The 21842-nt window shown below is 46.9% G+C and overlaps 9 protein-coding genes across 9 annotated transcripts; 7 read left to right on the forward strand and 2 right to left on the reverse strand.

The window, feature by feature from the left end:
* Nucleotides 1-58: 58 nt before the first annotated feature.
* BKA55DRAFT_503677 (uncharacterized protein) lies at nucleotides 59-2141 on the reverse strand (the record flags this gene model as incomplete). The annotated part of the gene is made up of 2 exons (XM_046187028.1): nucleotides 59-829; nucleotides 879-2141. The coding sequence occupies 2 exons, from the start codon at nucleotides 2139-2141 to the stop codon at nucleotides 59-61; spliced, it is 2034 nt and encodes a 677-aa protein (XP_046052698.1).
* A 312-nt stretch (nucleotides 2142-2453) lies between these two features.
* BKA55DRAFT_535838 (uncharacterized protein) lies at nucleotides 2454-3656 on the forward strand (the record flags this gene model as incomplete). The annotated part of the gene is made up of 4 exons (XM_046189745.1): nucleotides 2454-2763; nucleotides 2819-3056; nucleotides 3149-3179; nucleotides 3231-3656. 4 exons carry the CDS (start codon nucleotides 2454-2456, stop codon nucleotides 3654-3656), a joined length of 1005 nt encoding a protein of 334 aa, XP_046052699.1.
* Nucleotides 3657-5662: 2006 nt separating this feature from the next.
* On the forward strand, nucleotides 5663-7222 carry BKA55DRAFT_504703 (major facilitator superfamily domain-containing protein; the record flags this gene model as incomplete). Its single annotated transcript, XM_046187118.1, has 3 exons — nucleotides 5663-5893; nucleotides 5941-6951; nucleotides 7001-7222. 3 exons carry the CDS (start codon nucleotides 5663-5665, stop codon nucleotides 7220-7222), a joined length of 1464 nt encoding a protein of 487 aa, XP_046052700.1.
* Nucleotides 7223-7582: 360 nt separating this feature from the next.
* BKA55DRAFT_559833 (prion-inhibition and propagation-domain-containing protein) lies at nucleotides 7583-10863 on the forward strand. Its single transcript, XM_046192022.1, has one exon. It carries the CDS (start codon nucleotides 7750-7752, stop codon nucleotides 10702-10704), a length of 2955 nt encoding a protein of 984 aa, XP_046052701.1. The 5' UTR covers nucleotides 7583-7749; the 3' UTR covers nucleotides 10705-10863.
* A 584-nt stretch (nucleotides 10864-11447) lies between these two features.
* Nucleotides 11448-12338, forward strand: BKA55DRAFT_535841 (uncharacterized protein; the record flags this gene model as incomplete). The annotated part of the gene is made up of 1 exon (XM_046189746.1): nucleotides 11448-12338. One exon carries the CDS (start codon nucleotides 11448-11450, stop codon nucleotides 12336-12338), a length of 891 nt encoding a protein of 296 aa, XP_046052702.1.
* Nucleotides 12339-13497: 1159 nt separating this feature from the next.
* On the forward strand, nucleotides 13498-14973 carry BKA55DRAFT_503888 (uncharacterized protein; the record flags this gene model as incomplete). The annotated part of the gene is made up of 3 exons (XM_046187050.1): nucleotides 13498-13702; nucleotides 13758-14140; nucleotides 14197-14973. The coding sequence occupies 3 exons, from the start codon at nucleotides 13498-13500 to the stop codon at nucleotides 14971-14973; spliced, it is 1365 nt and encodes a 454-aa protein (XP_046052703.1).
* A 1230-nt stretch (nucleotides 14974-16203) lies between these two features.
* On the reverse strand, nucleotides 16204-17256 carry BKA55DRAFT_504394 (uncharacterized protein; the record flags this gene model as incomplete). Its single annotated transcript, XM_046187090.1, has 1 exon — nucleotides 16204-17256. A coding segment is annotated over one exon (1053 nt), but the record flags the coding sequence as incomplete, so codon positions are not given.
* A 477-nt stretch (nucleotides 17257-17733) lies between these two features.
* BKA55DRAFT_735098 (uncharacterized protein) lies at nucleotides 17734-19179 on the forward strand (the record flags this gene model as incomplete). Its single annotated transcript, XM_046201286.1, has 2 exons — nucleotides 17734-18751; nucleotides 19171-19179. Exons 1-2 carry the CDS (start codon nucleotides 18047-18049, stop codon nucleotides 19177-19179), a joined length of 714 nt encoding a protein of 237 aa, XP_046052705.1. The 5' UTR covers nucleotides 17734-18046.
* A 1651-nt stretch (nucleotides 19180-20830) lies between these two features.
* On the forward strand, nucleotides 20831-21834 carry BKA55DRAFT_559837 (uncharacterized protein). Its single transcript, XM_046192023.1, has one exon. The coding sequence runs from the start codon at nucleotides 20844-20846 to the stop codon at nucleotides 21714-21716; it is 873 nt and encodes a 290-aa protein (XP_046052706.1). The 5' UTR covers nucleotides 20831-20843; the 3' UTR covers nucleotides 21717-21834.
* The last annotated feature ends 8 nt before the right edge of the window (nucleotides 21835-21842 follow it).

Genomic DNA, 21842 nt, shown 5'->3' on the forward strand with positions numbered 1-21842 from the left:
TGAGTTATTGACATAGCTTTTGAATTTCTTGCAGTAGATCTTATATATAATATCTTATTTATCTTAACCCGTCATGGTCTTGACAGAGTTCATCAAAAATAGTTTTACTACTTGGTTCCCTCCCCAGAAAGTCTTTCAAAATCTCAATCTCCGGACGACTTGACCCCGGTTCCAGCACTTGATACCTATATTTTCTCCCCGTCTCCGGACTCATAGGATCTTCTGAAAATTCAGACATGAAGAGATCTGCTGCAAAGACCATCGATAAGGGATAGGCATAGTAACTACCATCGTTCTTACGAAACATATGCGCAAACCTCGCCTGTCCAGCTCCCCAATCACGCGGATTTGGTCCAAAGCTATGCATGAGAACATCTCTCTTTGTTTTGTTCCAGATTTCAGTTGTATCCATCTCTAACGCAGCTTCATGAGTTGGAGGTGTATGAATCGCTAGGTCAAATAGAGCTGGTTGGACTTGAGCCAGGATGTTGTTAGCTCTGTTTGCGTTTCTTGTTCGTGCGACGCGTTGTGCTAGTTCCCGAGGTAAAGCTTCTTGACTTGTATAATGACGACCGAGTCGAACTAATACTTCTGGGAGCCATATCCAATTCTCAAGCATGATGCTTGGAATTTCAATGAAGTCTCGTGAGTGAGGAATAGAATATTTTGTTATGGCCACTATGTTGTGAATGGCGTGTCCAAGCTCATGAAACATGGTCTTCACTTCACTGTGCTGAAGCAGTGATGGGCGGGATAGCGACAGATTAGCGAAGCTACACACCATGGCCGATGCTGGGTAGTGTTTATCACCGTTTGCTTCGGTGAAACCCTGAACTGGTAGTTAGTTTGATATACAGGAACATTGCTAGTAAACCTACCGGTTGAATCAGAACATGGTGTGCCCCACGATATTTACCATCTCTATCAAAGAGATCAACGTACAAATGTCCCAGAAAACTGCCTCTTTCGCTGGCTGAGTCCCAGGCTTCATATGCCACGACACTCTTGTGCCATACTGAAGTTTCAATAAGCTTAAAGTCGATCCCAAAAAGGTCGTGGAACACATTAAGCATCCCCCGGAGAGTATGATTGGCTTCAAAGTACTCAGCAAGGAGCTCTTGGTCCACGGAGAAAATTTCCTGGGCTTGCTTGTGCAGATAATACGCCCTCTCCCATGAGTGCAACTCACTAACAGGCTCTTCATAATCCCTTTGCTTGAAACGAATCAAACTATCGGTCTCAACTTGCGCAAGTGGCTTTAGCCTTCTGTGAAGGTCATCCAGCTGAGCCTCAACATAAGCAACGCTAGGTGCCATCTTATCCGCAATCTTGAGAGCCGCATGGTGTTCAAACCCTAACAGGCGAGCAACTTTATCGCGTAAAGCGACTAGCGAAGCTAGACGAGCTACGTTTTCAGGAAGACGGTTCAGTCCAGCGACTGCAAACCGGTGGCGAGTCTCACCGCTGACTGCGAGACGCATCACTGCTGTAACATGGTCATTTCGGAATGTCACTTGGATCCGAGTTGCGTCTTGAGGCATAGATGCAAGTATAGTCTCTGGAACGCCCGTCAAATCTGCACGGTCAAACCAGATACCACCCTCGTCCTCTGTGAAGGCAGCTTGTGCGGCAGATCGCACCTGATCGATCTCCTCCAGAGCGGCTCGGAGCTCTTCCCGCTCTTCATCGCTTCGTAAAAACGACCCAGAACGCATGTACTCGCCATGCACACGAGCAAGTAAGTGTTGATCTTCTCCATCTAGGTTCGCATCCGGAGCCGTCTTCTCTCTGTCGTATATTACCGCCACTAGGGATGCAATGTCAGGTCGCATGAGGATCTTGACCTGAGCTGCCGCGACACGTGTTTCAGCCTGACGGGCAGCATCACGAAGTTCCTTGTCCGGCGATAACTGTGCCAGCAGCGTCGTCAGAATGCGTAGGCGGCATGCGGCACGGTTGGTATTATCTATGATGGGTCGGATAATACTGGTGAAGGTTGTGGACGAGGGTGTGAATGTAGCGGCAAGATCGTCATGCAGAGCTGCTGTTGAGTTGAGGATATTTTGGGTCTCGGCTAGTACCGCTTCGGCAGTGAGACTTTCGAAGGATGGAGGTGCAGGGACTTTTGGTTCGGAATTCATTGTGAAATCTCAGGGATATACACTATTGTCTATACTTCCAACTGCCGTTCTTGCCGAGGGTCTTTATAATCCTATCGTGGGGGCTAAAAAGCCTTTAAGCACCTTGGTAGGATGATCACACAATTCCGGACCCTTGAAGATTGATGGCCAATTAGGTAAACCTCGCTAGCCGTACACAAACTCGTACATTTGTCATGCCGCACCAAGCAGTCGGGGATAGATCTCACCCCCAGATCGAATTCCCCAGGAAAGCTATCTGAAGAGTTGGAGGATCCAGCCACCGCATCACTTTTGCACAGAAGGCCATTGCTCATGGCCACTCCGGTGTTGACCTCCCCTCGACTCATTCTTTCGATGCATCGCTCAACAAGGCCATCAGATAGGGAATATGTCCCTGTTCAGACCAAAGAGACCAACTCACTAAATGATGATTCTTCAGATTCAGATATTGCTGCAGCGAGGTCGAGAGAGCACCAAAGACGGAACCTCTCATGTTTTCTCGTTTACATACTACCCTGGGTACTCACAGTGATGTTTGCAATATTATCAATCATACTTCTTGCTAAGCTATATACTCAATCTCAATTGGGAACATACGAAACGAACTTCGCAACCGACTTTTGTAAGTCAGCCTCTACGCAAGCTACTCCGTCAAGATACTGATCTTGTCTCATCAGCTTTCCCAATACGAACTCCCCTAGAGAAGATCCAGTTCCGGGGCAGTCCGCATTTTCATAACAACGGCACGCCCTGGATAAAAGACCCAGACGAGACAGCACCATGGCCAGAGAACGTGAGATATGTTGGTGAACCAAGCCAAGAGCTCGATGAGAACTGGCAGAGGCTCATTGGCAAACGGTACTTCTCTATCTCGGACGAGGAGGCCAAAAGAGCTTGGGGAGATAAGAGGCATGAGTATGTAGATCAAAATATGGGAGGTTATACAGTTGGGTATGAGATATCCCCGAGCCTTGACATAAGATAATTACTAAACGCATGATTGCTAGGTTCGACATGTTTCATACGTTGCATTGCATTGTAAGCCTTTGAGCCCCGGGTTGGTCATTAGAATCAGCACTGATTAAATAGAATGAGCTTCGCAAGGCGTTGCGTCCCGAATACTACCCCCCGAACTCTCATACGCTTCATGGAGCACTTCAAAACGGCATGTCTCCCATTAACTGTTCTTACTATGTTGCTCTTCTTGAAGGCTCACGGCTAACCTCCATGCAAGACCATTGTTTAGAAATGCTTCGCCAAACAGTTCAATGCTATGGCAGCACAGCTCTGATACCCACAAAATTCATGGAGGGTCTTGAACATAATTATATTGACTCAGATCAGCTTCATGTTTGCCGTTCATTTACTGCCATTCGAGATTTCACGGACTCCAGAATGCCAGGCAGGGACAGATATGTCACTCGGGACAAGTCTTTGTTGGATGATAGGAAGCATGCGATTGCGAAAGCATTGGGGAAGACCAATGGCGATAATTCAAAAGGAGGGGCGTCGTAATCAATAGTGGCTTCAGGATATGAGAGTCTGATTCGATATATGAGGTACTCCTTTTCGAGCCCATACTTCTCATCGCGTACCCGCAGGATAATTAAACTTGGTCGATTGCTAGGCCAGCAATAGCCTAGACAATTCAATGATTCCAGGGGAATAGATTAGGGTTGACGTGGCATAAGGTTTATTAGACACTGAGTTGCTAGGTTAGTGGGTGATATCGTTTGCTTCCCGCACGGCAAGACAGAAGTTGCCGTCCCCGGAATTCAAGACGTCTACCCTGATAGATACCACTCCTGGCGCAAGTACCATAGGCAGGGTAGGCATTTACGCCGCTAAGAATCAAAAGACTTGTGCAGATGCGAGCTTTCACTGCACAGAGAAGACAGAACAGCTTTGCTCCTGCTGAACCGTCGTCGCATCTCACTCGAGACTTCATTTGCCAAGAGTCACGGTAGCACATCATAGACCCCTGCAAGAGGTTCTGCGATGTTATTCTTGTTGTTGGACGGCATACCTCGCTTGATCGGGCACTTAGAAATCATGATGCTCTTGAAACATGATATGACAGCAGGGGGTAGACATCAAGAACTCAGATCTAGTCCATCGTTTCCAAGTCTAAGGTAGACCGGAATGACAAACTTTGCCACTGTGGGAATTTCATCACTGTTCCTATACCTACACAGTCCAGTTGCTAAGAGGGTTCGAGTCCAATTTCTACCTGTCGGTCTGATGGGGGGAAAGGTGGCAGCTTATATACCCCATCCTCGTGACTTTTGAGTCATTCTTTTGAGAGTTCCTATTCACTTATGTTTAATTTAGAAAGGTTCGTACATGTTTTATGGTTTTGTGTTTTCCCCAATGGATCAGACCTAGGCTCTCGTATGATCCAAAGGTTCACGACGATATTTGGAGACGGGAGCACGTAAGAGATTGAAAGAATCGGCGAAATTTGAAAAACTACGTGCTTAGCATCCATTTCAAGTTGAGATATAGTGTGGCAGCCTCTCAAGCACCAAACCATGGGATGATTGACTGGGACATTTGCCATGACCTAGGGTCTAGTTCTGGAGTCTCAAACGACAACTCTACAGTTGATAGCAAAGGTGTTACGTACGCAGAGGAAGACCTTTAACATCTTTGAGTTTATATGTGTATCCAGTCACAAGACAAAGTATCAAGCAAGATACTTCGTTTGCTGCCGAGACCCGCGACTGACAGCTTATCTTCAACCCTCAACTTGGAATATCTGGGCACATTTTCTAGATCAGTATGTACGATATTTTATCGTCTAAATATCAGATACAAGTATACAAATGGACGCCAGGTGCTTGAGTGCAATCGAAGCTTGAAGAGGGTCGTGCAAATGCGCGCTGTCTTATCATCCGATGATAGTGTAGCCTAAACGTCGATCAATAACGTTCCATCATTGTTCTATGCATTCATAGTGGATCCACGAAAGATAGCAGGATAAGATAAGTGGTGCTAGATAGATAAACATGTTGAGGCGCTGATGGCAACTTGCAAGACACCATTCTCATCAATCTATCAATCAATGAACATCGTCTTGATGACCGCTTGGAGCAATTGTGAAGCAATGAATGCAGATACCGATGGCACAACGAGGTAATTTCTCAATAGCCGAGCTGAACCAGAATGACGTCTCACGGCGCGTCTAGTTTTAGTGACAACCCGGCAACTTTTGAGTTGCCGGTTCCCTGAATCATGCCCCATCGGCAAACCCCTCACAAACCGACGCCAGCTCCACCAAGACAGGCAGGTCAACCAGCGATCCCGGGCCAAATCCCTGCCGCGATGATTCTGGGGTTACAGCACGAGATAGTTCCTGTTACCAAATACAAATCCCACTCCAAGATCCGGGGTAAACCTCCGTGCGGAGATAAGACTCCTTGTTCTTAAATTGACTGGGCCCTTCACTCAACTTCTCTCCATCATCATCTCATCTCGCAATCTTTGTGGTCGACCATTAGAGGAATACGCGATTCGCCACTATGACTTCAAAGCCTGATATCCTTCCTGACAAGGAGATTGAGGAGCAGCGCAGTGCTCAAGATGAGATTTACATCGACCCAGTTGCTGAGAAGGCGCTTTTGAGAAAGCTTGATATGTGGATTGTTCCACCTGTGATGCTGCTCTACCTTCTCAGTTTTCTGGATCGTGTCAATATCGGCAATGCGCGACTCTATGGTATGGAAGAGGATCTTGGTTTAGTAGGTGATCAGGTGAGTACCCACCGATGAAAATTCGATCACTATACTAACAGATGCAGTATCAACTTGCGGTCTCGGTTTTGTTCGTCACGTACATCGCCTCAGAGCTTCCATCGAACCTCGTCATCAAGAAATTCAGACCCTCACGATGGATCGCCTTCATCACCACTGCCTGGGGTATCGTCGCGACACTTACCGGCATCGTGCAAGACTTCAAGGGTCTGGTCGCATGCCGTGTCATTCTCGGCGCGCTTGAAGGCGGTCTCTTTCCTGGTCTCACCATTTATCTCACCATGTTCTATACCAAGCGCGAATACGCCCTTCGAATCGGTTATCTTTTCGTCAGTGCTGCTATCGCGGGATCGCTCGGTGGCCTACTCGCTTACGGTATCGGTCATATGGACGGCGTTGCGGGACTACGAGGCTGGCGATGGATTATCATCATCGAAGGAATTCCAACGTTTATCCTTGGAATCGCCGTTTGGTTCTGGCTCGCGGATGACCCCGATTCAGCTCATTACCTTACCATCAATGAACGCGAACTCATAGATGCACGAATGCGACGACAAATTGGTCACACCAAATCTTCGGATCAGATGCATAAGGAAGATGTCTATGCTGGTCTCAAGGATTGGAAGATCTGGCTTTTCTGCATTGGCCAGTTCGGAGGAGATACTATTCTCTACGGATACAGCACCTTCTTGCCAACTATCATCCGTGGTCTCGGTGATTGGAACAATGCTCAGGTTCAGGCTCTCACGATCCCTTGCTACGCTATGGGTGCGATTACCTACCTCGTGGTGGCATGGTTCTCTGATCGAACTCAACGACGAGCTGTTTTTACAGTCGTCCTTGGTCTTGTCTGTGCCATCGGGTACGCTCTTCTCGTCAGCCCAGCTCCATCTGGCGTTCGATACTTCGGTTGCTTCCTCGCCGCCATGGGATTATATGTCATCGTCGGTTTACCTCTTGCCTGGCTTCCCAGCAACAACCCTCGTTATGGTAAGCGTACTGTCGCCACTGGTCTGCAGCTTACCATTGGTAACTCTGCCGGAATCCCAGCTCCCTTTGTAAGTACAGCCTATTCCCTCCAAAGAGCCTTAGCTAACACGACATTAGTTGTACAAAACTCACGAAGGCCCCCGCTTCGTCAAAGGCCATGCTGTTTCCATGGCCCTGGTTGCCATGTCTTCACTGATCTACATGGCCTTCTGGGCTTGGTTCCGTCGTCAGAATAAGAGAAAGGTCGAGGGTAAGGAGGATCACAGAATCCAGGGACTGACTGAGGAGGAAGCCGAGGAGCTCGGAGAGCATAACCCAAGATTCCACTACACTTACTGAGAGGCTTCTTTAGCCAAGTCCAGTTATTCTGGATATTTGTTTAACTATCAAGATTTGATTCTACCTATATTTCTTTGTATTCTTTTAAGTAAGGCAATAAGAGAACCGTGTAGCATTTGAATTCCAGCGCGGCCTCTTTCGGGCCGTCGTGGCTGTGAATCTGGAGGGCCTCAATCTTTTCTCTTCGACCAACCAACTTGCTTGTTTCAACTGTCGGCTGCGTTGTGACACCAACAAGCCACGTTCTCCTATTAGCCAGTATTTCGATTCAGCCCAAGGCTTGCTTCTAAACAATCTCAATGAGGCTGTGCCATTATGTGACTCAGAAAATTTCAATTTGGCAAGCTCGCCTTGCTCATAATCTTCACCTCCACATCTGTCGCTCATCCTTCCATCTCGCATTCACAATCCTCTCTTCCATCTTATTTCATCTTTCACAGAACCCATCAAAAGATTTGTTACATTTCTTGGATTTATATGTCTCGCTGAGATATCATAATCCTACTGCAGTATCAATCAACTGTGCCATGGAAGTAGCTGGCCTCACCCTCGGGGCCGTGGCACTCGTAAGTTTATTCAAAGATTGCGTCGACCTTTTCTCCATGATCACAGTAGCTCGTGGCTTGGTAAAAGATGCGGCCATACTGGACACGAAGCTCGATGTCGAGAGGATGCTATTTCTTCAATGGTCTGAGCGCGTTGGACTTCTAAAGAAGGACTCCACGAACACGCTGTCTCACGACACGGATACCCGACAAATTGTTTCGCGTATTTTAGAAAGCGTCAAAAGCCTGTTGAGTGAAGGCCAGGCTCTGCAAAGAGACTATGGTCTTAAGAAAGTTGATGTTACCAAGCTTACCACCGAGCATACCGGCACTGGATCGACAACGGGCTATAGAGGCGCCAGCTCTTATCGATTCGAAAGGTTCCTCAAACAATTTGAGGCGCTCAAAATTCGGCCCTCTCAAGTCTCGGATGCCGGCCAGCACAGGGAGTTGAAAAGAACCACCAAGCAATTGCGTTGGGTTATCGTCGACAAGGATAAATTTAACTCTCTCATCGACCATCTCTCCTACTTCAATACCTCCCTTAATAATCTTGTTCCGATCTCGGTAGAATCTGAAACGACTCCTTGCGAGAATGATTTGATTCAAATCAAGGACCTTGCTGAACTTGACTTGGTCATCCAAGCAACAGCGAATACACGGCCAAGCGTCAGCAAAGCAGCTGTTGCTGCTAAGTCTGCGCTTATCTCATCTCGTGTTCTCCGCTCTCTCTGGTTCCGCTCGTACGACGACCGCAGAATTAATATCAAGAACCATCACTTCAAAACTCTACAATGGGCTCTTGATCCCCCTAGCGATTACCTTCAGTGGGACGATCTCAACACTTGGTTACAGAGCGCATCTGGGTTATACTGGCTTTCTGGGAAAGCTGGGAGCGGCAAGTCAACTCTGATGAAGTACCTTCATCAGCATGAGAAAACACATGCTCTACTTCGAACCTGGGTCAATGGCTCTGGACTGATCTTCGCAAGCTTCTTCTTCTACGCTCTTGGAAAGTCGGAGCAAAAGTCACAGTCTGGGCTTTTGCGAAGCCTGCTCTACCAGATTCTGGAGCATGACCCAAGTGTCACTGAAAGCGCTCTTCCTCATATGTGGCGAGAAGCGTGCTACACTCAGCAAAGATCTCTAAACATTGAAGTTCCATCCGTTGCGGAGATGACAGCTGCTTTAAAAGATCTATGCTCAAGGCTTCATTGCGATAAAAAGATCTTTTTTTTGATTGACGGTATTGACGAATATGAAGGGAAAGATATGGATGTTGCAAGATTTATCAGCGAGCTTGAATCGTTTTCGAACGTTAAGATTCTTGTGTCAAGTAGACCGCATCCGGCATTTTTCACCGCATTTTCTCAAAAGCCAATGATGAGCCTTCAGAAGTTGACGAAACACGATGTTGCTACCTATATCGACGATACCGTGGCCTCTCATCCCTACATGATGACTATATCTCGACTATCCCCCCTGGAAACTGGAGATATCACGCAAAGGCTTGTGGAAAAGGCATCCGGCGTTTTCCTCTGGGTCGTTCTCGCTTGCCGGTCGGTCATCGAGGGATGTGATGATTTTTGTACCATAACCGAGCTCAAAGAAAGAGTTGACGAGTTGCCCAAAGAGGTTGAGGATCTCATTGAACATATGCTTGGGAAAATTGATCCAAAATGGAAGCAAGAAGCTATGAAGCTCATACATCTTGTTTACACCAATGAAGGTTGCAAGGGAATCGATCCCATTCCAACTCTAGGGTTGTACTTGACACACGAAAAGGGGCTTGGTGGAGATACAAGCTTATCAGGAATGAACCTCGAACCGGTTCCTCTCACAGAAATGGAAGACCAATGCCGCATTATGGAGGGTCGAATAAGGAGTCGGTGCTGTGGCCTACTTGAAGTCTACAACTATGACCGACATGAGAGGATAATTGAGGAATGCACTGTCAAATTTATGCACAGGACTGTGTACGACATGCTGTTACAGCCAGACGTCTCAAATCGCCTGTTCAGAGACCTTCAAAGCGAGGACTTTAATAGCTACGCAATCTTGTCTGAAATCTGGTGTCGAATGATCCACACTGATTCAGGGTCTGACGAGATATATATGAATGCTTTGTGTCCTGTCAAATATGGAGACTTGAATGGATGCCCGCCTGAGATCACAGTCCATCTCCTTTCAAGGTTGCAATTCCTCTTTGGCCAAATTACTGCTACTTCATCGCCGTCACCAGACGTTCCCCGTTACTTACGACATGATAAAGAATGTCGCAGACACTGCGATGACTTGTCAGTGGTTTTCCCGCTTGCTCTCGAGATGGGAATGTATGATGTAATTCGCTTTGTCTTTGAGAACAAGGATTCATTGGGGCATTTATTGTTTCGTCCACTAAACATTACATTGCTAGGGGACTGCCGGGTCGCGCAGAGTGCATCCAACCCCTGTCACCAATTTAGCTGTCAAGATGAGGGACATATTCTTGGGAGCACATACCCATTGATCTATCACGTTATGATGCAGCCATTGTTACAAATCTACTCTTATGTCGGCAGTAATTCCTGGAACCTGGAACGGTTGCCTTTAATGCAGCTTATCTTAAACATGGATGCGAATTTACAGCATCACAATAAGGGGATGGGGAGAAGACAGCTAGGGGTCTTAGGTGCGAAGCATAGCCCTCATAGTCTCGATTCGTGGGACATTGCCGACCTATTCGAATCAATCGAGAGGTTAGCCAAGGATGACTACGAAAACCGAGAGGAATGGAGGGAGGTGAAAAGATTGTGTGAGGAACAGCTGAAAGACGCTTCCTTTGGACGCAACAGACCGATACAACAGCCCCAGGGAATGCGACCCGAGATTAGGACCGCGAAACGGGGGCTTACTACAAATGATTCTATAGAGCCTTCTAGAAAAAGACAGAGGTAGTTGGTCTAAGGCTAAGAGTACTGTATGACATGCTTGATATGATGTTACCTGAACCTTTGCGCTGCAAGACACAACTACTTACCGGACACTGAGAAGCTATACTTAGGCAGCATGGCTACATTTTAGATAACGATTAGTTGCTCTTAAAAGAGATTCATTGCAATACGTGCTACTGGCTTTGTTCCTCAGTTGATATCTTCTCTAAATCACACCTTCCATTTCGAGCAGCATAAGCCACAGCGATGGACCTATCTCAACCCCTGCCAAGTCTTGTGAAATACGAAAATATTCCCCGCTTATTATGCAGCCCTCATTGCCCGCTTATTCGATTGATTCTAGAATACTTTTCAGCTGAACAGAGCGTGATTTGTTAAGCTTGAAATCACCCAAAGGAGCAATAAAATCATCGTTTGGTCTGCTGTGAGTAGGACCTTTGTCATCGTGCCTCTGCGGCTGAAGTCTGAAGTACTAGAATGATTCTACCCTACGGATACACGGCATCTTTTGTCTATGATTTCTATGTCTACTTTACGGATATGCGGCATCTTATGTATGCAAGGCGATGAAAGGTGTTGATAATATCGTGGTAAGCTTCAAAGCTTGTTGAGCTATGTCGCTCACATGGATATAATGTTTACCACTTGTGTATTCGTATATATAGGAGACCAGTCAATGCAGAAAATCAGACTTTCAAACCCATCCTCAAGAACAAGATTTGCTTCGATCCATTACCATCAATAATCATGCTTTTCCTCAGTACTCTGGTTCTGTCTTTTGTAGCAATCGGCTATGCCACACCCCTTGCTGTTAGACTGGACAACACTGAGCCTCCAGAGAACGCTACATTTGTTCAATGTGTCGAAGGCACCACAGACCCTATCTGCCTCAAGATCAGCAGACCATCTTCAGATGTAATCACGGAGATTGTTCATCCTGATGGAACCGTCGAGGTCCACCGCAACAAATACACCCGCGACCAACTCAAAGCCATCCGTCATAAGAACAAAGTCAAGAGCATCAAACACAAACCCGGCCACACTGCCCGCGATGAATCTGCCGCATTCATCAGCGATCTCACCAAGAGAGAGTCTGCCCCGCCAATCTGTAGGAGCGAGACTCAAAGGTGGTGGGATCAGAAGGAATGGGGCTACTGGTACCAAGCTTGGCACCAGGTTGGTAACTGTTTCTACTGTAACCAGTGTACCGAGGCCATTGCAGTTGGTTTCTCTGTTTCTCAAACCTGGACCGTTGGATTGAGTGCCAAGTTCGGCGAAGTCATCGAAGCATCTTTTGATTTCTCATGGGGTGAGACGCACACTCTGTCTGATACCCGAACATGCCAGTGGAACAATGTTCAGTCGGGGTGCCATTCCATTTGGTACCAGCCCTTGATGTCTTATCATAATGGATACGCGAACTATCAGACTCATACACACTGTAGCGCTGGTCAGGGCCAAGGAGCGACGGATTCTTATTACGACCATAATTATGCGTATGCCAATGTCAATCAGATCGGCAACAACAATGGTGTCAATCAGGGTAATCTCGGGTGCGACAGTGGTTGTCAAGGAAATGATCACAGGCAGTGTCAGTACGGAAACAATGGTGGTTCTCTTTGGCCCAATGCAAACTAGAAAAGGCTGGAATCGGGTCACTTGACAGAGAGACAAGCTTACTCAACCTTTTTGAGGCTGTCACACCCGTACTGGAATTTTCTACACTGTATTCCTATTATTAGACAGTAATAAAAGGTTGACCTATTCACAACCTTGGTAGTTTACAATCTGTGAAAAGGACAAGTGCCTCCGTAGCATCAAATGAGGCTGAGCATGCAGTTTGCTTCTATTAACAATCTCAATGTCATGCAATACGTTATATTAATAATTAATAAATTCAAGGGTGAAGGAATTGCTTGGCGTAAGACCAACTGCTACTCTAGACGTCAGAAGTTCGGAGCTTTTATGAATCGCCAGGGATTTATCTTACATACATATGCCGGACCCCACGCAGTATTGGCGAGCAAGCGAGTCATGATCTGGGGCAGTAGCTAATATTATACCCAATCATGACTCTGGTGCGATGGCAATAGACGAGCCAGCCAATTAGGATTGTTTAACTAACCTCTTGGCGACATGTTTAATTATGTTTGGTATGCGGCACTTTTGCATCACTAACTCAGCCTTGTAGTATGCAACCTGTCTCGTTACAGGGGCCCATGATCGATTTGTAAAACACGCCAAACTACAGATAGACGGGAATATTAGTTGCACCGACTACTCCTAGACTGCTAAGTCAGCCCACCTCAGTACCGTGTAATTCCCATTGGAACCACAAAGTCTTTAGCTTTGGACAGTAACTTATCTTACAGTACTTGGTTATGGATTCAGATCCTAGTCTGGTCCTTGGCCGCGTTAATTGCGATAGCCACGCCATCCCCATAAAAGTCCCCCACATCAACGGTCGCCCTATAGCCTTACACGCTGGGATCAATCGGATCATCACAGTGGCTGTGAGCTTGGGCCGTGGATCCTTTGCAATCCTTCAATGCACCACAAGTCTCCATACTATATACAAAAACACCAATAGTGCTGCGATGCCAAGTCTCATCTCGCCAAACATTCATGTCAGCTGCCAAGCTCAACATGGTGCCACAAAGAAGCTGGACCGTGTAACGAGTGGAATATATATATGCCCTCTCTTGCTCAGTAAAAAAGCTTGAGATCCAAGTCTTCATCGGCTCACTTGGCTATACCTCCCCACAAGTCAATCTATCTCTCGCATAATATCTTCACCATGAAGACCACTACCGCTCTTTTGGCACTTGTTGCTGCGGGAGAGGCCTCACCCCTGTTCTCCAAGCGGGACGCGAACGATATCTTCAACGACAAGCAGAAGTTCTGCAAGGGATGGGACTTGAAGACCGTCGAGGGCGTCGACAAGCTTTGGGAAGACACAGCTGCTGGTGTATCCCTCGAGCTGTTCATAAAGAGCCAATGGGGTAAGCAGCTTGCTTCTCGTCCTAACACATAAAATGCTGACCGTTAGCCTCATAGAGCACCAGAATAACTGGGTTAAGAATCTGGAGGATCAGGTCATGGGTGGCACTGATGGTAAGTCTGGTGCTAGCGGCTGCGCTCTCATTGGAACTAGCTGCAACCCCATGGGCGGCATCGGCTGCGAAGAGCAGTTCGATAAGTACGGCAAGACATTTGTAGGCAAGAACTCGTACTGGACCTTTCAGGCTGTCAAGGGCATGCATGGCAAGTTCGCCGAATTGCACCGCCAGTTGACCACTGAGACTCTTGTCAATGGCCTCAAGATCGGGCAGATGGTTAAGGACTTTAGCGGAAGCGAGAGTGGCTCAGGCAATATGAAAGGTTGGCTTTCAGCAGCCGCAACTATGGGCAATGCCCTTGGAGGCCTTGTTCCTGGAGTGGTACGTTACATTGTCTGTCCAGCTTCATTCTCCGTTACTAACTATCGCTATTACAGGGCTCTGGTATCTCTGCCGGCATGGGTATTCTGGCAGGTATCATGTCCGGTCTCTCCTTGAGCGACGATGAGGATGATGGTGCTGCTACTATATCAGCCGGCCTTGCCGACCTCTTCAAGTCCGCTTCAGTCAAGCTCGAGGATACTCTCCGAATCGCTACCGGAGGTGGTAGAAACGACGACGAGTACAACTCCCTCCCCGCCCCCAAGTGGGACACTTACGAGACCAAAATCGCCAAGTTCTTCAACGGCGGCTGGTTCCTTCTCGACGATGACGTCGAGACCGTGCGCGTTACCCTGGGCTCCATCACCAACAATATCCAGAAGAAGGTCGCCAACGACGTCATGAAGGCCTCCAAGCTACACCTTGTCGCTGATAAGCTTGGTGGCAAAGATTCTCGTGAAGACTGCGGTTATTCTACCGGTCGTCAGTGGCTGCCGCTCCGTGATGGTGAGGAGTACTGCTGGTACATCATGCGAAATGACCCCAACCCCATTCGTGAGGGCGAGTGGACCGAGGTTGGTGCTGATATCTACGAGAAGATGGCTTCATTTGGTCTTGGTGATCGCGAGACTTACTACAAGGCTCTCATCGACTGTGCTTTGAACAAGGGCGACAGTGATGAGGTTGACACTAGTAATCTTGTTCAGGGAGAGATTCCCCGATGCTTCTTTAACCTACCTGCTGTGTTTGTTGAGCATGACAGCTCAACTGGCTGCGGAGGTCCTTTCGACAAGCAGGACTGTGACTATCGCAAGGGCACTCCTCTTAAATGAACTAAGAGGAACAATCGCTACTAATTTTCTATTGCCTACCTGTCATACCGCCTTGCAAAGATGAGGAAGATAGTATATGTATATATTTATCCAAGACTTGGTTGTAGACATCACGTTTTATTTCTTTATATATTATACTATTTGTAACTACTTCTAAGTCATGGAGGATCTTTAATATCACATGTAACGTGACTTTATCTTCAGAAATCGATCTTTGAATTCAACATCAGATCCTGAGGTTTTATTCTCAACTGGAATTACTAAGGCTCTGATTGCTTCCTACATAAAACACCTTTAATTTGTAGAGGCTCTCTGCATACTGAAGATATGGTTGCAGTACGGCATGTAGGGCTAGATACATCTGGCTCTGCTCTCCTGTATGAAAGAGTCGATTAACCTTCTCAAGTAAAGTATGACCTAGAAGAGTACGGATGAAGTGTCCCAGCAGATTCCGGACGCAATCAAACTTACAGATTCGAATGCAGTAGATGTAAGGACGCCAGTCGTTCGTGCAGACTGCAATGTCTATCCGCCACAAAACATCACCGGAATCTCACTCGCACCGACTAGTATCAGGACACGCGAGGTTACTAGCCTTTATTCAATACAAACGAGCAAACAAAGCAGTGTCGATTTTCTGGAGCACATAGTGCAACCCTAACCATAACATCATCGCTGTTACAGGCAGTTAGTCTCTACTTACCGAATGCCGCGAAAAGGGAAGGAATAGCCACGATGTTTATTGTCTCCTGGGAGCTGTCAGCGTTTTGAATTACCTTATCAAGAGAGTTAAAAATGGTGAACTCGGAATCTATAGAACATCTAGAATTACTCAAGATGGGACCATGGGTTCATATAGAAGCTCCTGAAAAGGTCGCAAGCCTTTTGCTTAAGTTGTACTTGATCAATTTATAGTTAAAATTATGCTTTGAAGATTCCATAAACTCTGGTCGCCATTGTATATCACCAGTGTCATCAGGAAGCAAGAACAAAGCTTTCATGTAGAGCTTAAGAGTTGATTAAAACGTTCATGCACAAATGCGCAGTACTGATATCGCGGTAGGTGAAGTAGATATAATACTAACGAAACTATTGTATAAATAATTGAAGAATGTTTTATTTGCTCCAGAGAACTTATCATTGACTAGTAGATAGTCTCAAACGGGAGCAGAGATGGCCTGAACAGAAAGTGTCTGTCGGTGATAGAAAGTTAAAGGTCATTCAACCTGCTTAAGCAACAGCGACACAAGCATTCGTTCCCTTCCAAAGACCACTGCAATCCTTGCCGACTGCGGGATTCCACTTCGCAAACTGTGCCATTGTAATCTTGTCGTAATTCAAAACGCCTTGACACGTAGTCTGAGGGCCGATGAAGTGGAATTTTACGCAGTTCTTGACCATACCCTCCTGTATAGGCGTAGGCGTGGTGACTCCGTTGCCAGCAGTAGTGGTAGGGCTTGGCTTGAATCCTACCACGCCGACACACGCATTGGTGCCCTTCCAGAGTCCGCCGCAGTCTTTACCAACACCAGGATTCCACTTGACGAAATCTGCAAGAGTAATCTTGTTGTAGTTCAAAATACCTTGGCAGGTAGTTGTAGACTGGACAAAGTGAAACTTGTTGCAGTTGGAGACCATGCCATCTTGGATGGGAGTTGGCGTTGTGATACCATTGCCCTTGGTGGTTGTAGCTGCTGGCTTGGGCTTGGTGGTCGTCGTCAGTGATGGAGTAAAGCCAATAACACCGACACATGCGCTTGTGCCCTTCCACAAGTTGCTGCAGTCCTTGCCAACGGCAGGATTCCACTTGACAAAATCTGCAAGGGAGATTTTATCGTAGTTCAGAATGCCTTGGCAGGTTGTGGTGGATTGAATGTAGTGGAATTTGTTGCAGTTGGCCACCATGCCTTCTTGGATTGGGCTTGGAGTTTCAATGCCATTTCCGGAAGAGCCCTTGGTAGGAGAAGGTTTCTGGGGAGCAGTAGACTTGGCAGTGGAAGTGGTAGTGGTTGTCTTGCTGGGCGGCGGCACGTGAGTAGATTCAGGCACTATCGTCTTGGAACTAATGACGGTCGGCTCATCATCGTTTACAGTCCCAGCAACACAGTATGAACCGTTGGAGTCGATATCAGGGCACTTGACACCGGGGTTTAACGACTTGAGCTCAGCCTCAGTGAGACCCCAACCGCTGGCGAAGGTTGAGCATGTCTCGCCGCTATCAGGAGAGGTTGTGAATAAGCAATCTACAGCTCGACGGAAGGGAATGTGAAGAGCGTAGGGTAGTTAGGGGAGAAGGCATGTAGCTAAAAGTGTTGCGAGATGCATTGCGTCGAATTGACGGATAGATGAGAAGGAGGTAGAAGGGCTGAATGTAGATGGTGGCTGACAATGACAGCTACAAATGATCTAAGTAGCCCATCTTATACTTTTCCCCTCCGTACCTGGACTGAAAGTCCCTCAAACTCGTGATCATGAGCTCTACTTTTGGTCGTTACAAAATTTTGGACTCCATCGACGACGAAGGCTTTCCGCTCTGGTCATTATGATAGATCCCTGTTGGCGGAGAAAATTTTAAGGTTGTTGGCTCTAATTATTAATTCAGCAAGAAAGGTTTGACTAGCAGGCATTAGGAAGTTCGGAGCATTTGTCCAGGTCGGCAATTTTGGCGGGCCGAACAAAATTGACAAGGGCTGAACTGGATAAGGTGATGACAATCTTGGCACTAGAGCCGAGCCGGCTGCTGCCGGCAGCGATCGTTCTCTTTTAGGCATTCATTTTGACGAAGGCCGAATTCCCGTGGAAGCATGGCGAGCTTTGTCCTATGGGCTTCTCTAAGACCCCTGTGAGGTTCCGCTACAGGGGCCACTTGCTTGACTAATATCTGTCAACCAACAACTACCAAACCGGAAACTCGGCTATGCAGGTACCCTTATCACAGTGGATGCCCTGATGGCCGCAGTGCGTGAAAACAAGGGTCCCCATTCATACCATTCCACTTCACTACAAGAACCCGCTCGGGCCCTTGTAGACTCTTCAATCGCCATTTGCTTCTACATCTCCATTTCCATCCAGCATGCGTTACCTTCCTTCCTTGGCGTGTTGGTTCTTCCTCTTCTGCATCTCCATCTCCAGCGGGGCTGCCGAGGATCAAGATGATTGCACGGGCACTTTTGAAGTCGACTTGGTTTTCCCTCGCAATAAGACATACAATCCCTCGCCAATGATGCCTATTATCTTCTCGTACCGAAATCCCAAGCTCATATCTCTTCTTCAACCCTCTATCATTTATCAGATTTGGGATTATGATAATATGAGAAAGACTGTCGCTGGCGCCGAGATAGAAGCTCCATCTGTCAATCTCTCCACCTCGGGTGACCCTCACTTCGAGCATCTCTTCTCTAGAGAATTCAATAGGGAGGGGAGATGGTTCTTGACAGTCCATTTCTTCTGGCAGAATTGCTTCGAGGATCCTGATCACCAATCCTCTGTCGGGAGTCATGGAAACAACATACAGCTCAACGACACTGCTGCTAGCTTTATCTTCACCACTAAGGGCTCCTCTAAGCAAGTCGATCTCGTTGCTGCAACGAGGGACAAGAATTGTTCATCCCCTGCCGGGGCCGCCATAAAAGTCCAAGGAAAGCTCAGGACACCTAAATACAAAGGTTACGATAAAGAATTCTGCCCTGTCACACCAACAGCAACTGAGGCAGATGAGTGTGCTGTCACAATGCCTGCCTCGGCTGCATCAAGCATTAACGCCGCTATGACCTCTTGGGTATGTGAGCGCGCCATTAATATCACGGATGTCTCTAGAGGGGTTAATTGTTCATATCTGAAAGAGAGTTTAGCAACGCGGATCGTTATCAGAGGGATGACTTGTTTGGCGTTCATGCTAGGAGCTCTCAGCTATATTCTTTAGTATTAAATAATTAGATCTCTTATTCCAAGATTAGACCCGTGTTTAAAAACTCATCTCCAAAGCTTAAGCTAATAAGCGATAACCTTCTTCTCTCCAACGCACGTTATGTTACTCCGTATACGGATACAAAGTCCATTAATCTGATAAAACCCGCCTCATATTTGGCAGTGCATGAAAACTTGAACAACGTAAGTCCCAATTTGTCTTTACAATTATTATCCCGATCATGATCCAAGATCAAATGATTTGCATCATGCTGCTGATGCGATTCATAGCCAAACTAGGTGCGTCCGATGTCGCTCTACAGTGTACCCCGAAAGTTATATATATATCTCTCTCGGGGGCGCGTACAGGGGCTGTGTTGTCTCCCATGGCCCATGTGACGCTTTAGTGTGGTCTTTTCAAATCTCGGACCTCTTTACATGCCAAGACTCTCCGTTGGCCAAGAATAATTGCCACCAACAACACTATAACGTGGGGACAGCATCTCCTATACCCACAATGAACCCGCGATGTTCCTTGCCGATCCCCACAGAAGCCTTGAAACGTGAAGGGTCTTTTGTAATCGTGTCAGTTTCACACCAGTCCAGTTTTATCAGCTCCCCGGAATGCATACTCTGAACCCTGCAACGTGTGTCTCGGTGAAATGCATATGTTCGAACCAACAACCAACAGAATAAACCAGCAATACAACCGTTAGCCAAGCCGGACAGATGCCGTTGAAAATTTGCAAATGTTGACAATTACGAAGAACAGTCTTGTTATGATTGCCACCATGCCTTCCTGGATAGGGCTCGGGGTTTGAATGCCATTTCCAGAAGAGCCCTTCGTAGGAGAAGGTCTCTGGAGAACAGTAGACTTTGCAGTAGGTATGGCAGTGGAAGTAGCAGCAGCTATCTTGCTAGGTAGTAGTATGCAAGTAGATATAGGCTTTATTATCTTAGAAATAATAATAGTTAGTTTATTATTATTAATAGTTCTAGTAATATAATATAAACTGCCTAAATTAATATTAAGGTACTTAATATTAGGATTTAGTAACTTAAGTTTATTCTTAATAATACCCTAACTGCTAGCAAAGGTTAAATATATCTAGTTACTATTAGGAGAAGTTATAAATAAGCACTCTATAGATTAACGAGAGGGAATATTAAGAGCATAAGGCAGTTAGGGTAGAAGGCCTGCGGCTAATAGTGTTACGAGATGCATTTTGTTGACTTGGAAGATAGATAGAAAGGAAGATGAAGAACTGAGTGCAACTGATGGCTTGCAATAACACTTCCAATCTGATCCAGCTTGCCTGTTTTATACTTGTCATCCCTCCGCAGCCTGGACTGAAAGTCCCTCAAATTGGTGATGATGATGTCTACTTTTGGTCTCTACATTCTGTGCCTCCGTCGGCGATGAAGACTTTCCTGTCTGATCATCAAGGTAGGCCCCTGTTGATCGGGTAGAGTTTTAAGGTTGTTGGCTCTAAAATGTTAACGCCGTTAGAAAGTTCCAACTAGCATGAATTAGGAATGCTGTTAGTCCGGAGTATTTGTTCAGGTCGGCAATTTGTCGCGGGTCGAAGAGCAGTGGCTGGGGTTGACCTGAATAAGGTGATGACAGTCTTGGCACTAGCACCGAGCCGGATCCTACCGCCTGACGGCTTCGCGTGGCGAGCGTTGTTCCAGGGGTTGAGGGGATCTACCCCTGCGAGTCTCCGCTGCAGGGACCACATGGTTGACAAACATGTCAACCAACAACTACCAAGACGGCAACACGGCCACGCAGGTACCCCAACCACAGTGGAGCAGAAGCATGTACTCCTCATGTGCCCTGATGTCCGAAATGCGTGAAAACAAGGGTCTCGTTCATACCATCCCACTTCACTACAAGAACTCGCCCGGGCTCTCGCAGACTCGACTTTTCAGTCACGGTTTGCTTCTACATCCTCATTTCCACCATGCATTACCTTCCTTCCTTGGCGTGTTGGTTCTTCCTCCTCTGCATCTCCATCTCCAGTGGGGCTGCCGAGGAAGAACAAGAGCCTGATCCCACGGGTACCTTGGACATTGACTTGGTCTTCCCGCGCAACGAGACATACAATCCCACGCCAATGATGCCCGTTGTTTTTTCTTACCGAAACCCCAAGCTCATATCTGTTCTTCGCCCTCATATCATGTACCAATTCTGGGAGTACAATAAATTCGATGGGCGTGGTACCGGTGGACAGATTGCTGCTCCATACGTTAACACCTCTTCCACCGACGACCCTCATTTTGAACATCACTTCTTCAGAACCCCATTCAACACAGAAGGCCAATGGAAATTGGTTGTCCACTTTTCTTGGTTCAATTGCTACAAGGATCCCGATCGCTCCTTCGCTTACTTGGACAACAACAACACCATTCGGATGAATGGCACTTCGGTCAGTGTTGTCTTCACAACAACGGGCCCCTCCAAGCAAGTCGACCTCAATGCTGCAACGAGCAACAAAAATTGTTCGGCTCCCGCTGGAATCGCCATCGACGTGAGAGACACACTCAGAACACCTCAACATGAACGTCGTGAAGACTATGACCGAGAGTTCTGCCCAGTTGTCCCATCAGTAACCAAGGCGGATAAGTGCGATGTCACGATGGGCCCTTCAGCTGCATCAAGCGTCAGTGCCGCTATGACTTCTTTCGTATGCGCGTTCACCATCAACAAGACGGAAATTCCCGAGGAGGTCGATTGTTCAGTTTTGAAAGAGAGTATGGCAATGCCTATTGTTTTCGGAGGGACGACATTTCTGGCCTTCGTACTAGGTGCCTTGGGATACCTCGTATGGTCTTGAAACCCTTTCTCCTCCATTCATGTTTGGCACAGTAGTTCAACCGATAGATGTTTTCCAATATGTCAATGATTCGATACACTTGACGCATTGTGAGTAAATTAAGAGAGGAGAAATCCCGCATGGTAT

The sequence above is a fragment of the Fusarium redolens genome, assembly GCF_020744475.1.
Source record: "Fusarium redolens strain MPI-CAGE-AT-0023 chromosome Unknown BKA55scaffold_4, whole genome shotgun sequence".
Taxonomy (NCBI): Eukaryota; Fungi; Ascomycota; class Sordariomycetes; order Hypocreales; family Nectriaceae; genus Fusarium; species Fusarium redolens.

What these genes read in the sequence shown, in the direction of transcription:
- BKA55DRAFT_559837 (XM_046192023.1), top strand. Translation starts at nt 20,844, where the DNA reads ATGCATTACCTTCCTTCCTTGGCGTGTTGGTTCTTCCTCCTCTGCATC.
- BKA55DRAFT_559833 (XM_046192022.1), top strand. Translation starts at nt 7,750, where the DNA reads ATGGAAGTAGCTGGCCTCACCCTCGGGGCCGTGGCACTCGTAAGTTTA.